The 12,982-nt window shown below is 38.8% G+C and overlaps 1 protein-coding gene across 1 annotated transcript in view; it reads right to left on the reverse strand.

The window, feature by feature from the left end:
* The window catches only part of LOC126416029 (uncharacterized), a 103,992-nt gene extending 91,896 nt beyond the window's left edge, over positions 1-12,096 (reverse strand). The window contains exons 1-2 of the mRNA XM_050083483.1: positions 11,385-12,096; positions 9,767-11,290 (exon numbers count right to left, since the gene is read on the reverse strand). Coding sequence (XP_049939440.1) covers positions 9,767-11,290; positions 11,385-11,609 — 1,749 coding nt within the window. The 5' untranslated portion in view covers positions 11,610-12,096. The remainder of the gene's footprint in view (positions 1-9,766; positions 11,291-11,384) is intronic.
* Between the last annotated feature and the right edge of the window lie 886 nt (positions 12,097-12,982).

Below are 12,982 nucleotides of genomic sequence, written 5' to 3' on the forward strand. Positions count from 1 at the left end.
TCCTATACATCCTCCCATCACCACCACCACCTACTCCATTCCAGTCACACTAACATTAACTATCCCATCGAAGGCAGGGTTACCTGTGAAACCAGTCATGTGGTCTACAAGCTAAGCTGCAACCACTGTGCTGCATTCTATGTAGGCATGACAAACAACAAGCTGTCTGTCCACTAGAATGGCCACCAACAAACTGTGGCCAAGAAACAAGTGGATCACCCTGTAACTGAACACGCTGCCAAACATGATACCCTTCATTTCAATGACTGCTTCGCAACTTGTGCCATATGGGTCCTTCCCATCAACACCAGCTTTTCTGAATTGCGCAGGTGAGAACTTTCCCTGCAATACACCCTACATTCTCATAACTCTCCTGGCCTCAACCTTTGTTAGTCACTGTCCTCAACCATCCAGCCCCTTCCCTGTTCCCATTCAAGCACTACACAGCTGTCATTCCACTATCACACCCAGTCTTTTTATTTCTCTTGTATTTTTGGATTGATTAAAATACTAGTGTCATCCAAAAGAAGAAATAATTCTCCTTGTTGTATGTTAGACTGAAGGATATTTACATGTCTGAGAAACAAGTTTGAGCCTCGTGAGATCCCATAAGTGATTTCTCCCCAGTCAGAAAAATCTCTCCTGCTACATTGGTTGAGTTATTAAGTATAAGTTTCTGCATTCTTTTTGTTAGATAGGACATTATCAATTAGTTTGCTATAACACTAATTGCATAAAATCTCAGTTTATCAAGGAGAATATTGTGAATCATAGAGTCAAATGGCTTAGCAGGTCACAGAAAATACAAACTGGTGCTATTTTGTTATTGGGTGCTTGTAAAATTTGGAGAACGAATGTGTAGATGGCATTCTCATTTGAGCAATTCTTATCAACTCCAAACTGTGATTTGCTGAGGATATTATTGTTGCTCAGGTGGGCTGCTAATGTGGAACACACAACCTTCTGAAAAAATTTGGAAAATCTTGTCAGCTGTTGTTAACATCTCACCTATCGCCTTTCTTACAGAGTGGGGAAACAATGACATATTTCAATATATCTGGAAAAATGTAACATTGTTTGATATCTGGAAAAATGGATTGAGTTAGTGATGCATTACATATTTTAGGCCGGCCGGTGTGGCCAAGCAGTTCTAGGCGCTTCAATCTGGAACCGCGCAACTGCTACGGTCGCAGGTTTGAATCCTGCCTCGGGCATGGATGTGTGTGATGTCCTTGGGCTAGTTAGGTTTAAGTAGTTCTAAGTTCTAGGGGACTGATGACCTCAGATGTTGAGTCCCATAGTGCTCAGAGCCATTTGAACCATTCTGAACATATTTTAGAAAAAACAGTGCTTATTATATGGGAACAGGTCTTTAGTACACTGTTGGAAACCCCTTCAAATCCATATTAGCTTTTATTTTTGAGAGTATATATAATTTCAGAAGGAGAAGTGGGCGAGACATCTACATGCCTGAATTTTATGTTAGTTGATTCTTCAACATATTCTTTTGATTTTTCTCTTGAACTGTTTGTCCCTATATTTTTAACTGTATTTAAGAAATGATTATTAAACATATCTGCTACCTGTGACTGATTGTTTACAGCCATTCAACTTAAATTAACATTGATGTTATCCTGTTCTGTGGCATATTATCCTGCCTCTCATTTTATTGCATTCCATACAGCTTTAAGTCTGTTGCTAGCATTACTGATTCATGATATAAAGTGAATGTTCCTTGATTTTTAATAACTTATCTTAGTAATTTTTAGTAGTTTTTATAGTGTTTGCTACTGCAGGATCTTTACTTGTTCTTACCAAAAGATACAATTACCTTTTCCTTTTGCAAGATACTTTAAACTCTCTAGTGATCCATATTCTTTTAAATGACAGTTTCATGTCCTTCCTGATTAGCCTATGTGGAATGCTTTTTTTTTTTTTTTTACAAATAATGATATGAATTTATCATTAAATAGATTAAATTTTATGTCAACATTTGGTTCATCAGAGACCTGTGCCATAGGGTCTGGAACTGTAGGGTTCCTCTAGATGAGTCAGGTGTGCACTACACATCAGAGGCTGCTACCCAGGACCCAGGTAGTTGACTGTTTGAGGGATCCATACAAGGCTTTTCTAGATTAGGTGACTCTCCACCCAGTCCAGATAACAACAGCTGCAGAGGACACATACAAGTTTAAGAGTAAGATCCAAAGGAATGCCGCCCCCCAACCCCCCACTCTCTCCCTCCCCACAGGCTAGTGTATTAAAATCCTAGTAGTTAGCTGCCACCAAAGCATTCACATCAAAGTGCCAGAGTTTGAAGAGCTTCTAAAAAACACTTAAGCTCACATCATACTACATACTGAAGTCTGGTTAAAGCACTAAGTCAATAGCAGTGAGATTTTTGGGGAAAATTCCAGTGTATATCAAAACGATATGCTAACGGGAAATGGACTGGGAAATCTACTGAAATAGAAACTGAAGCTGCATGCAATACTGTTTGGGCAAGTCTCAGTACCAGTGGTGGGCATAAAATGATAATTGGATTCTTCTATCGCCTACCAGACTCACCTCATTATGTAACCAAAAACTTTAGAGAGAACCTCAGTTCCCCTGCACATAACTTCCCCAATCATACTGTAACCATTGGTGGAGACTTATATCATCCATCAATCAGTTGGTAAAACTACATTCCTGTCAGTGGTGGGCACGACACGACATCCTGTAAAACATTACTTAATGCCTTCTCTGAAAACTGCCTAGAATAAATAGTTCAAAACCACACCCACAATGGAAATACATTAGGTCTAATGGGAAGTAGACCTGATCTCTTTGAGGATGTCCACATCAAAACTGGTATTAGTGACCATGGCGCAGTTGTGGCAACTATTATTACCGAAGTATAAAGAACAACTCAAATGAGTAGAAAGATACATATTCCCAGTATACTAAATAAAAAAGCATTAGAGTCCTATCTTAATGAGGTACTTGAAAGTTCCAGCACATGGTAGGAGCTTGTAGAAGAATTTCAGCTCAAAAGTTTAAAAGAATAGTTGACCATGCACTGGACAGCCATGTACCCAGTAGAACAGTTCATAATGGGAGAGACCCTCCGTGGTATACAGTCAATATGTAGAAACTTTTAAAGAAACAGAGCTTACTGCGTAATAGGTGCAAAACAACGCACAGAACTAAAGATAGAGAGATGCTGAATGAAACAAATTTGGCCGTCACGAGAGCAATCCATGAAGCCTTCAGTGGCTATCACAAAGCCCAAAAAATCAAATCCCTGTTGGATTCTAAACTGAATTTTCAGCCAAATTACCCCCTCTTTTAACAATAGTATATTGTAGATCCCTTGAACAAAAAAAAAAAAAAAAAATGTCCAGTAGTTGGAAGAAAGCACAGGTCACACCCCTTTACAAAAAGGGTAATAGAGGTGATCCACAAAACTACAGCCAATATCATTGATACCAATTTGTTGTAGAATTTTAGAACATATTCTGAGTTTAATCATAATGAGACAACTTGAACAGAATGACCTCCTTCATGCCAACCAGTAGGGATTACACAAGCATTGATCATGTGAAACCCAACTCACACTCTACTCACATGACCTACGAAATGCTTTGGATCGAGGCATTCAGGAAGATGCAGCATTTCCTGATTTACAAAAAGCATGTGTGTCAGTACCACATCTATGTTTACTGTCAAAAGTACAGTCATATGAGATATCAAGTGAAATTTGTGATGGTATTGAGTAATTTTTAGTATGGATAACACAGAATGTTATCTTGGGTTTGTCGTTCAGAATTGTAAGTGGAGTCAAAAGAAATCATTACTGTAAAAATCTTTTTGAAAAAATATAGAGTGTCATCAGTGACCTCACAATATATCCTACCCCTTACGTGTTTTTTAATTAAGGATCACCCCATGTACAAAATCAATAGTGCCACTTTCCATTATGATACAAGATCTAAACACAACGTCATACCCACAGCAAAAACTTGAGTGTTATACAAAAGGGAGTACATTATTCAAGCACAAAGGTGTTCAAATGCAATCCCATCAAACATAAAAAATCTTCACAGTACCGCAATTTAGGAGTAAATTGAAGGAATATCTATTGGAAAACTCTTTTCACTCTCTTGATGAATTTTTAATGCAAATATTTCTTCACTGTACGTGTCATATCTATTACTATCACTTTCTAATCATTTAATGATGTACTTTAATGTTAGCATTTTACATCCTATAATGTATGTTAACTATAATATAACATTGGAAACTCCAGGTAGGAATCTCAACAATGTAGGAAAAGATAGATGCTACTTACTGTAAAGATGACACGTTAAGTTGCAGACAGGCAAAATTAAAAGACACTTACACAAAGCTTTCAACCACAACCTTCATCAGGAAAAGTAAAATACATATCATTCATACACAGAAGCAAGCACACCTCACGTACACACGAACACCAACTCCAGCAGCTCACGCCAGAGCTGCCGGAGTTGGCAGCCACGTGTGCATGAGGTGTGCTTGCTTGTGTGTTTCTCTTTTGCTGATGAAGCCTGTGGCTGAAAGCTTTGTGTTAGTGCCCGCAAGTCTCTAGAGGAACGGAAGGCTCCAAATGATTGGAAAAGAGCACAGGTAGTCCCAGTCTTCAAGAAGGGTCGTCGAGCAGATGCGCAAAACTATAGACCTATATCTCTGATGTCGATCTGTTGTAGAATTTTAGAACATGTTTTTTGCTCGAGTATCATGTCGTTTTTGAAAACCCAGAATCTACTATGTAGGAAACAACATCGATTCCGGAAACAGCGATCGTGTGAGACCCAACTCGCTTTATTTGTTCATGAGACCCAGAAAATATTAGATACAGGCTCCCAGGTAGATGCTATTTTTCTTGACTTCCAGAAGGCATTCGATACAGATCCGCACTGTCGCCTGATAAACAAAGTAAGAGCCTACGGAATATCAGACCAGCTGTGTGGCTGGATTGAAGAGTTTTTAGCAAACAGAACACAGCATGTTGTTATCAATGGAGAGACGTCTACAGACGTTAAAGTAACCTCTGGCGTGCCACAGGGGAGTGTTATGGGACCATTGCTTTTCACAATATATATATAAATGACCTAGTAGATAGTGTCGGACGTCCCATGCGGCTTTTCGCGGATGATGCTGTAGTATACAGAGAAGTTGCAGCATTAGAAAATTGTAGCGAAATGCAGGAAGATCTGCAGCGGATAGGCACTTGATGCAGGGAGTGGCAACTGACCCTTAACATAGACAAATGTAATGTATTGCGAATACATAGAAAGAAGGATCCTTTATTGTATGATTATATGATAGCGGAACAAACACTGGTAGCAGTTACTTCTGTAAAATATCTGGGAGTATGCGTGCGGAACGATTTGAAGTGGAATGATCATATAATATTAATTGATGGTAAGGCGGTTACCAGGTTGAGATTCATTGGGAGAGTCCTTAGAAAATGTAGTCCATCAACAAAGGAGGTGGCTTACAAAACACTCGTTCGACCTATACTTGAGTATTGCTCATCAGTGTGGGATCCGTACCAGATCGGGTTGACGGAGGAGATAGAGAAGATCCAAAGAAGAGCGGCGCGTTTCGTCACAGGGTTATTTGGTAACCGTGATAGCGTTGTTTAACAAACTCAAGTGGCAGACTCTGCAAGAGAGGCGCTCTACATCGCGGTGTAGCTTGCTTGCCAGGTTTCGAGAGGGTGCGTTTCTGGACGAGGTATCGAATATATTGCTTCCCCTACTTATACCTCCCGAGGAGATCATGAATGTAAAATTAGAGAGATTAGAGTGCGCACGGAGGCTTTCAGACAGTCGTTCTTCCCGCGAACCATACGCGACTGGAACAGGAAAGGGAGGTAATGACAGTGGCACGTAAAGTGCCCTCCGCCACACACCGTTGAGTGGCTTGCGGAGTATAAATGTAGATGTAGTGTCCATTAATTTTGCCTGTCTGCAACTTGATGTGTTGTCTTTGCGGTAAGCAGCAATCTATCTTTCCCTACATTGTTGTTCACTATAATATACGATTTTATTGTTTTGTATCCAGGGTTGCCACAAGTTACCCCAAGTGAAATTCCCCGATTTCCAGATGTGTCTTAGGATTTTCCCCTGACAAATTTTGAGATCTCAAGGGTACGTTAAGATGTAACTAGACAATCTGTCTTGGCAGCTATCATACAAGAAACAATAGTGCAAATGAGGAAATATCTTTAAAAAAAACAAGGAAAAAAAAAAAAAAACTTGCAAGGAGATGGGGTTTCCTGATGTGAGCAAAAATCTTAAGTACTAGCATCAACATCTTTTGTAATGAACTGTTTTTAGATAGAGAAAGCAAGCCAAATAGTGTATGTGTTTCATTAAGATCACTGATGTTATTTTATATCAATAAAACAAAACACTTTTTGTGACAAAAATATGCATTTCCTAAGAATCACAAGACAGATTTAACATACCCTCACTGATTTCAGAAATAACCTCAGAAAAAAGTAGGCCTCTTGAAAAAAGGATATAAGGCGAGGAAGAATTGTGAAAGCCAAAGCTGTAGGTGACCGCCAATAAAATCTCGATTCTACTATGTTTGTCATTGTTGATTATTACTCACTGCGTTATATCTATTATTTTACAGGTATTTTGTGATTTTTGTTTTGAGAAATATATGAGTGTATAGCATAGAAACCACCAGTGACTGACACGATTTTCTTCTTCTTATGACTTTCTAACATATAAATCACATTTTAAGTGCCACAATGTTCTAGAACAAATAAAACTTCTATAAAATGCCACACAGTACAATGTATTTGTGATGAGACAGTCGCAGTTCCTAAAGTCAATCACTCATGGCCTCTGGTCTGCTGAGGAGCACCGGAGTCCTGGGTCCATGAATAAACCATGAAAATCCATTGCATTATGCCACATACAAACAGTCCTGACCTGTGGACAGATCAGTGAGACTAGATCCGATGAGCAGGACCTGCACATTAGTCAGAACCGATTGGCTTCAGATCGGCAGGCCCGATCCATTAAAGATACCCGTAGAAACGGCCTGCAGTCTTGGCCCATCATGAAAATCCACTCATATGGCCAGCTATTCATGAGCCACAGACAGCATGTTGAAGAAATGAGACCTTGGTGATCAATCCATACAACAGATAACTTGTTCAAATTCTCTGAGAATCAATAATAATGAGGATAGGTAGCAACTCACTGTAAAGATGATTGCTGAGCCACAGATAGGGACGAAAAAGGACAATCACACTCTCACAACTAATTTTCAGCCATAACTTTTGTCAGAAAACGAGAGTGCACACACATTCACACAATCACTCAGACAGAACTCATGCACACATGACTGCTGACTCTGGCTGCTGTGCCTACAGCCTCTTAGAATCAGATCCAAAGAAACTACTCCTGCCTCTCATCAGTAGCTACTGGGCCAACAGGAAGAAGTTGTGACAGCACTGACTGCAAGCTGAGGGGAGTGGTAGGAAGTGGAGAAGCAGTAGTAATGAGGGAGTAGGGAAGTGGTGCATGTACTCAGGTGCACAAACCATTTCATCTACTGAGACAAAAATAAGATTTTTCCAGTGTCCCCCCCCCCCCCTCCCCTCCTGATATTTCCCTGACTTGTTTGAAATTCCTTGATATTCCATGATTTCCTGAACCTGTGGCAACTCTGATATCACAGTTTCACTGCAGTTCAAGCCCAAGTTTGTAGTAATTAGAATATTTTGTTTCCACATCCATGTTATATTACAATCTATAATTCCTGCATATTTAGTTTATTGTTCACATTTATGGTTACAATATCTCAATTTTTAAACAATGGAAAATCCAGGATGGAATAATGACAATATTATTAAAATGATAGATTGCTACCCACCATATAGTGGAGATGCAGAGTCGCAGAAAAAAAAAAAAAAAAAAAAAAAAAAAAAAAAAAAAAAAAAAGGCTACTGAACAAGTCAGCTTCCAGCCAAAAGAGCTTCTTCTGAATTAGACAACATAAACATGAACATTCATGCAAAACAATTCACACACACACACACACACACACACACACACGACCACTGTCTCTAGCTGGCCTCAGCAGCCAGAGGCAGTGGTCATGTGTGTGTGAATTGTGTTTGACTGTGTGCACATACGTTGTCTAATTCAGAAGGCCTTTTGGCCAAAAGCTAACTTGTTTAGCAGTCTTTTTGTTGTGCCTGTCTGTGACTCACACTCTCCACTATGTGGTGAGTAACAATTTATCCTTTTCATAATACTGATATATCTCAATTTTTAATTTTTTTGATTATCTTTTTACTTTGTTAAACTTGACTCACTCCATATCTATGAAATTCTTTTGTCTATTGGATCAACAGAATACGAATAAATAAATAAACTCTGTGTTCACATGGCTCACAGTCCTCTTAACCCATGGATGTTCATAGCACCGTAGGATCTCTACAAAACTTACACTTGTGTGGGAAGTTGCTATTCCTATTTCATCCAGGTCACCCCTAATGCTGTAATTAAACAATGGACAATCCAGGATGGAATGTAACAATATTATGAGTGTGGTTTCAGTTGCCTCAGACTGCAGTCGTGTGTGTGAGTTGCGTTTGCACGTGCGTGTGTGTGTGTGTGTGTGTGTGTGTGTGTGTGTGTGTGTGTGTCCTTGTTGCCTTAATGGCTGATGAAAGCTATAATTTTGAGAAACTTTTTGTTGTGCTTATCTGTGACTCAGCACCTCCGTCAATCTGTAATTTCTACCTTTAGCCAGGCTGTTTTCTGTTCCACCTGCTATGATCACCTGATCCTCTCTGACCAGAGTCCATTCATGTCAGATCCCTATATCTATTTCCTGGATTATGTCAGGCATTAAGATTTCTGGCTGGACTTTGAAAATGCTCAGTTCTCAAATGAAAAGACCCACAGATCCCTAGTTTATAGAATATGTAAGGACTTAAACTAAAATATATTGACAGGCAACTACAAAGGCAAGGCTGCTTAGAAATGACACATAATAAGAATGTCGAGCAACAAATCAAAATCTGTGCAGGATATTGTAAAAAGTGAAACAGGGAACATGCAAAATGAGCAGGAAATTATTAAAATCTATGCAGGATATTATAAAAAGTGTAACAGGGAAGATACATGAAGAACAGAAAATTACTCTTACAAATGCTAAGGATATCAATAGTGGTAAAAAAAGACCTGTCAAATTACACAGATGATTACTTTATAAATGCTTTCCAAAACGTGGCTTCAATTGACCACTCAGGATAAACTCGGGTTTTGCACACCACCATGCATCATGCGGTGGTTGTTGTTGTTATGGTCTTCAGTCCTGAGACTGGTTTGATACAGCTCTCCATGCTACTCTATCCTGTGCAAGCTTCTTCATCTCCCAGTTCCTACTGCAGCCTACATCCTTCTGAATCTGCTTAGTGTATTCATCTCTTGGTCTCTCTCTACGATTTTTACCCTCCACGCTGCCCTCCAGTAATAAATCTGTGTGTGTGTGTGTGTGTGTGTGTGTGTGTGTGTGTGTGGACAGAAGTCATGATAATATACATTCTTCTTCTCTTACATGTGCCTAGAACTGCATGCATCTAATATCATTACATAAAATGGTACAAAGACAAATAATAAGTACAGGCCTTAATCCAGTTAAAACAGACAGATTCACAGTAAACTATGTTTCGTACAAAATAAAATGACACAATTAAGCTACATACCTGTTCATTACTAAGCTCATCTTGTGGACCAGTATCAGTTTCAGAATCATGATTAAATTCTGAATTCAGAGCTGACAGCACAGACGACACCTGACTACTTGTCATCGCAGGGAAAGCACCAGCTCTAGACAGCTGAGATAGAATTTCTGCAGGAGACTGCACAGCATAAGACGAGTCCAAAGCTGAGAAACTGGTGACTACAGATGTAACTTGATCAGGTGCGGAAGACTGTGAGGACTGTGCAGAAATATCAAGTGACTGTGCAGACGTGTCTGACAATTGAACAGCACCTGTAGCTTGCATCATAGCTGTAACATTGATGCCAGAAATATTTGTGGCAGCTGTATTTGGTCCAAACACTGAGCATTCTGTAAGCATTCTGTCACGAGCTGAACTTAATGTAGCCATAGATATTCCATGGTTTTGCCAAGATGGTGTTTGTCCTAAGCGAGGATCTCTTACAGAAGTTACTTGTCCAGATTCTCCACTAATTACTGAATTACATACGTGTACTGTGTCAGAGGAGACAGGAACTGAAAGTGGAATGTTCAATTCACTGCCACATACCGTGTTAGGAATTGAAATAATCTGTTCAACAGATGTTGTGGAATGCTCATTTTTGTTCAAGATTATGTTACTTGACATAGGCAACAGTGTGCTTTGACTGATAGAATTTTTGTGCCTGGTATCTGGTAATGGCATCAATGAATTGTGGCTAAAATCAGATGAATCATCTGATTTTATGTCAATCTTTATACCATTTTCAGTCTCACACACATCAGATACTCCAGAATCAAGGAATTTAGGTACATCTTCATCATCACTGACAGAATCAAAGGCAGCAGAGGAAGACAAAGCTGTTGTCAGAACATCCCTGTCAAGATTTGAAGGATTGGGATGATTTTCTGGAATATCTTGTGATAAACTTGATTTCAAATTTGACAATAAGGGTAATGGAACAGAGTCATCAATGGTTAGGTTGTTCTCAGTCTTTGGCACTGCTGAGAAAGCAGCATCCATAGTAACATCTTTTGATGATGGAAATGTGTCCTGCTTGGGTACAAAGGTGTTTGCAGATGGCAGTGCCATATCACACAAGGATCCATCACATTTGTTGGACAAGGACGAAGAGGTTACGGAAAAGTGTGATGTATTTTGTGTTGGAGCAGTATGCTGAGCAATTGAAGTGACAAATGATAACTGACTTGAGTCTGAAAGACTAGCAACTGACGATGATGGCACAAAAGGTGGAGCTGCAACAAATGTACTGTTGTTCAGAGAACACACTTGGGAAACGCCAGAAAGTGTATCAGGAAGCAAAGGGTTGGTTTCTGATGGGAAGAATGTAAATTGCTGAGAATCAAGCTGATGCGCCTTTGCCACCATATTATCATTAAAAAAATTAGGGGGAAATATTTTAAGATCCTCCACATGAAATATTTCATCTGTGTCTTTTAAGTCGTCTTTTCCGTGTTCATAACACGGCATAGTTTTCTCCTCTGCTGTGGCAAATGACATTAATGCCTGAAAAAAAAATGAGGAATATATCAGTCATTGCCATATTCTAAAAGGTTTCATTACGCAAACAGCAAATCTACGGCAAAACAAGGAAACGAACCTGACGCAAAATGCTTTCTGGAGGTGACCAATTTGCTGAAGAATCTGTTCGCGTATCACATACACCAGAACCATCTAACCTATCACATTTTGTTAAATCTAGCAGCTCTGAGACGACAGTGTGACAATGTGGGGACAAATCTGAATCGTAATTTAAGGTATCGTTATTAGGAGGCTCTGTCTTTGGTTTTTCCATTACAATACCGAATTTATCTGAATTTTCCATTGTGGTATCGAAATAGTATCACCGTTTTATTTCATTTTATGAGAGCCGCTACAAAATGTTGCACGTGGTAATTTACTTAGAACAGAAAAATGCATTTCGTTTTCACAGCTGAGGGCAAATATAAGGGACTACGTATTCAGATAACTCAAAACTTTCATTTCAAGTGTTTAATAGTGACTTCATAATCTGCTATGCGTTTTTCTCAGTTGTAATATTCAACATTTTGCACGAAGACGGTTACTACGTGCAGCAGTAACCAATATTCTTTTGTTTCGGCATCCTACTCTCGCGTCAGTTAAATATAATTTCACGGCCATATCGAAGAACATTTCACGCACTACCCTGATGTGAGGCTAGTTGCTTCATTGAATCGTCTATGGTGTCACATTTGTTGCTGTTTCATTCACTGTGTCGCAAACACTGTTGTCGAAGGTAAAAAAAAGACTACATTTTACGAAAGCTAATCACTTCTTCCACACAGATACATTAAAATTCAATATTAAAATACCCACATGCCATCACGCCATATTTGATACCCTTGAAATTTTTGTGTTCGACTACGACTAGAATATCAGGAAGCGCCAACTTTAAATTCAAACGCTATTAACCTAGACTGTAAGAAAATATACGATCGCAGTTGAAATGTAAGCGAAAACGTTATGTAGGTCAGCTGACTGAAAAGGAAGTAAATGGCGTATTTGTAAGATTAATTGAGAAATAGTGTTCTTCGATAACACTAGTGTTAAGTATTACTTGTATGTACCGACATCTACAGCATATATTCTGCGCTTAAGGCAGAGCACACCGTTAACTTAAGGAGAAACTAGCGAGAATTGTTGGATATGTGATTGATATTAGAGATTATAAATTGCATTTTTTTTAACATTTACATTATGATTATGTCAGTGATTAGCGTGTGTGAACGTATTGAGCTTTATTGAGCTATTGAGGATTAATTTTCCTTGTCAGCTGTTTTGTAATAAGAAGGTAAATCGCAATTATTATTATTGGGAAAATTTGCTAGAAGTATACACTGCATCCACCGAACCAACCTATCATTATTGCTTTCGCCAAAAAAATAAAACAAACATCAAAATAGAGTATAGTAAAAACGCATAGAAAGCATTGTAAGAAACAGGTTTGTAACACAGAAAAATGTATGAATTATCAGCATTGAATGGAGGATGCTTTAGTTTAACCATATTGTAAACATTAGCCACAAAATATTTCCGTCACTTAAAAATATTAGCTCTTTACTGTGCAACCTATTTTTGTAGAACAGAATCAAACCATTGAGGAATTGTACTTATGTAATAGAAAACGAAGATTATGCAAATTAGATATGAAAGAGATTTTACAGTCATCTTTTGAGT

Source organism: Schistocerca serialis, chromosome 8 (genome assembly GCF_023864345.2).
Source record: "Schistocerca serialis cubense isolate TAMUIC-IGC-003099 chromosome 8, iqSchSeri2.2, whole genome shotgun sequence".
Classification (NCBI taxonomy): Eukaryota; Metazoa; Arthropoda; class Insecta; order Orthoptera; family Acrididae; genus Schistocerca; species Schistocerca serialis.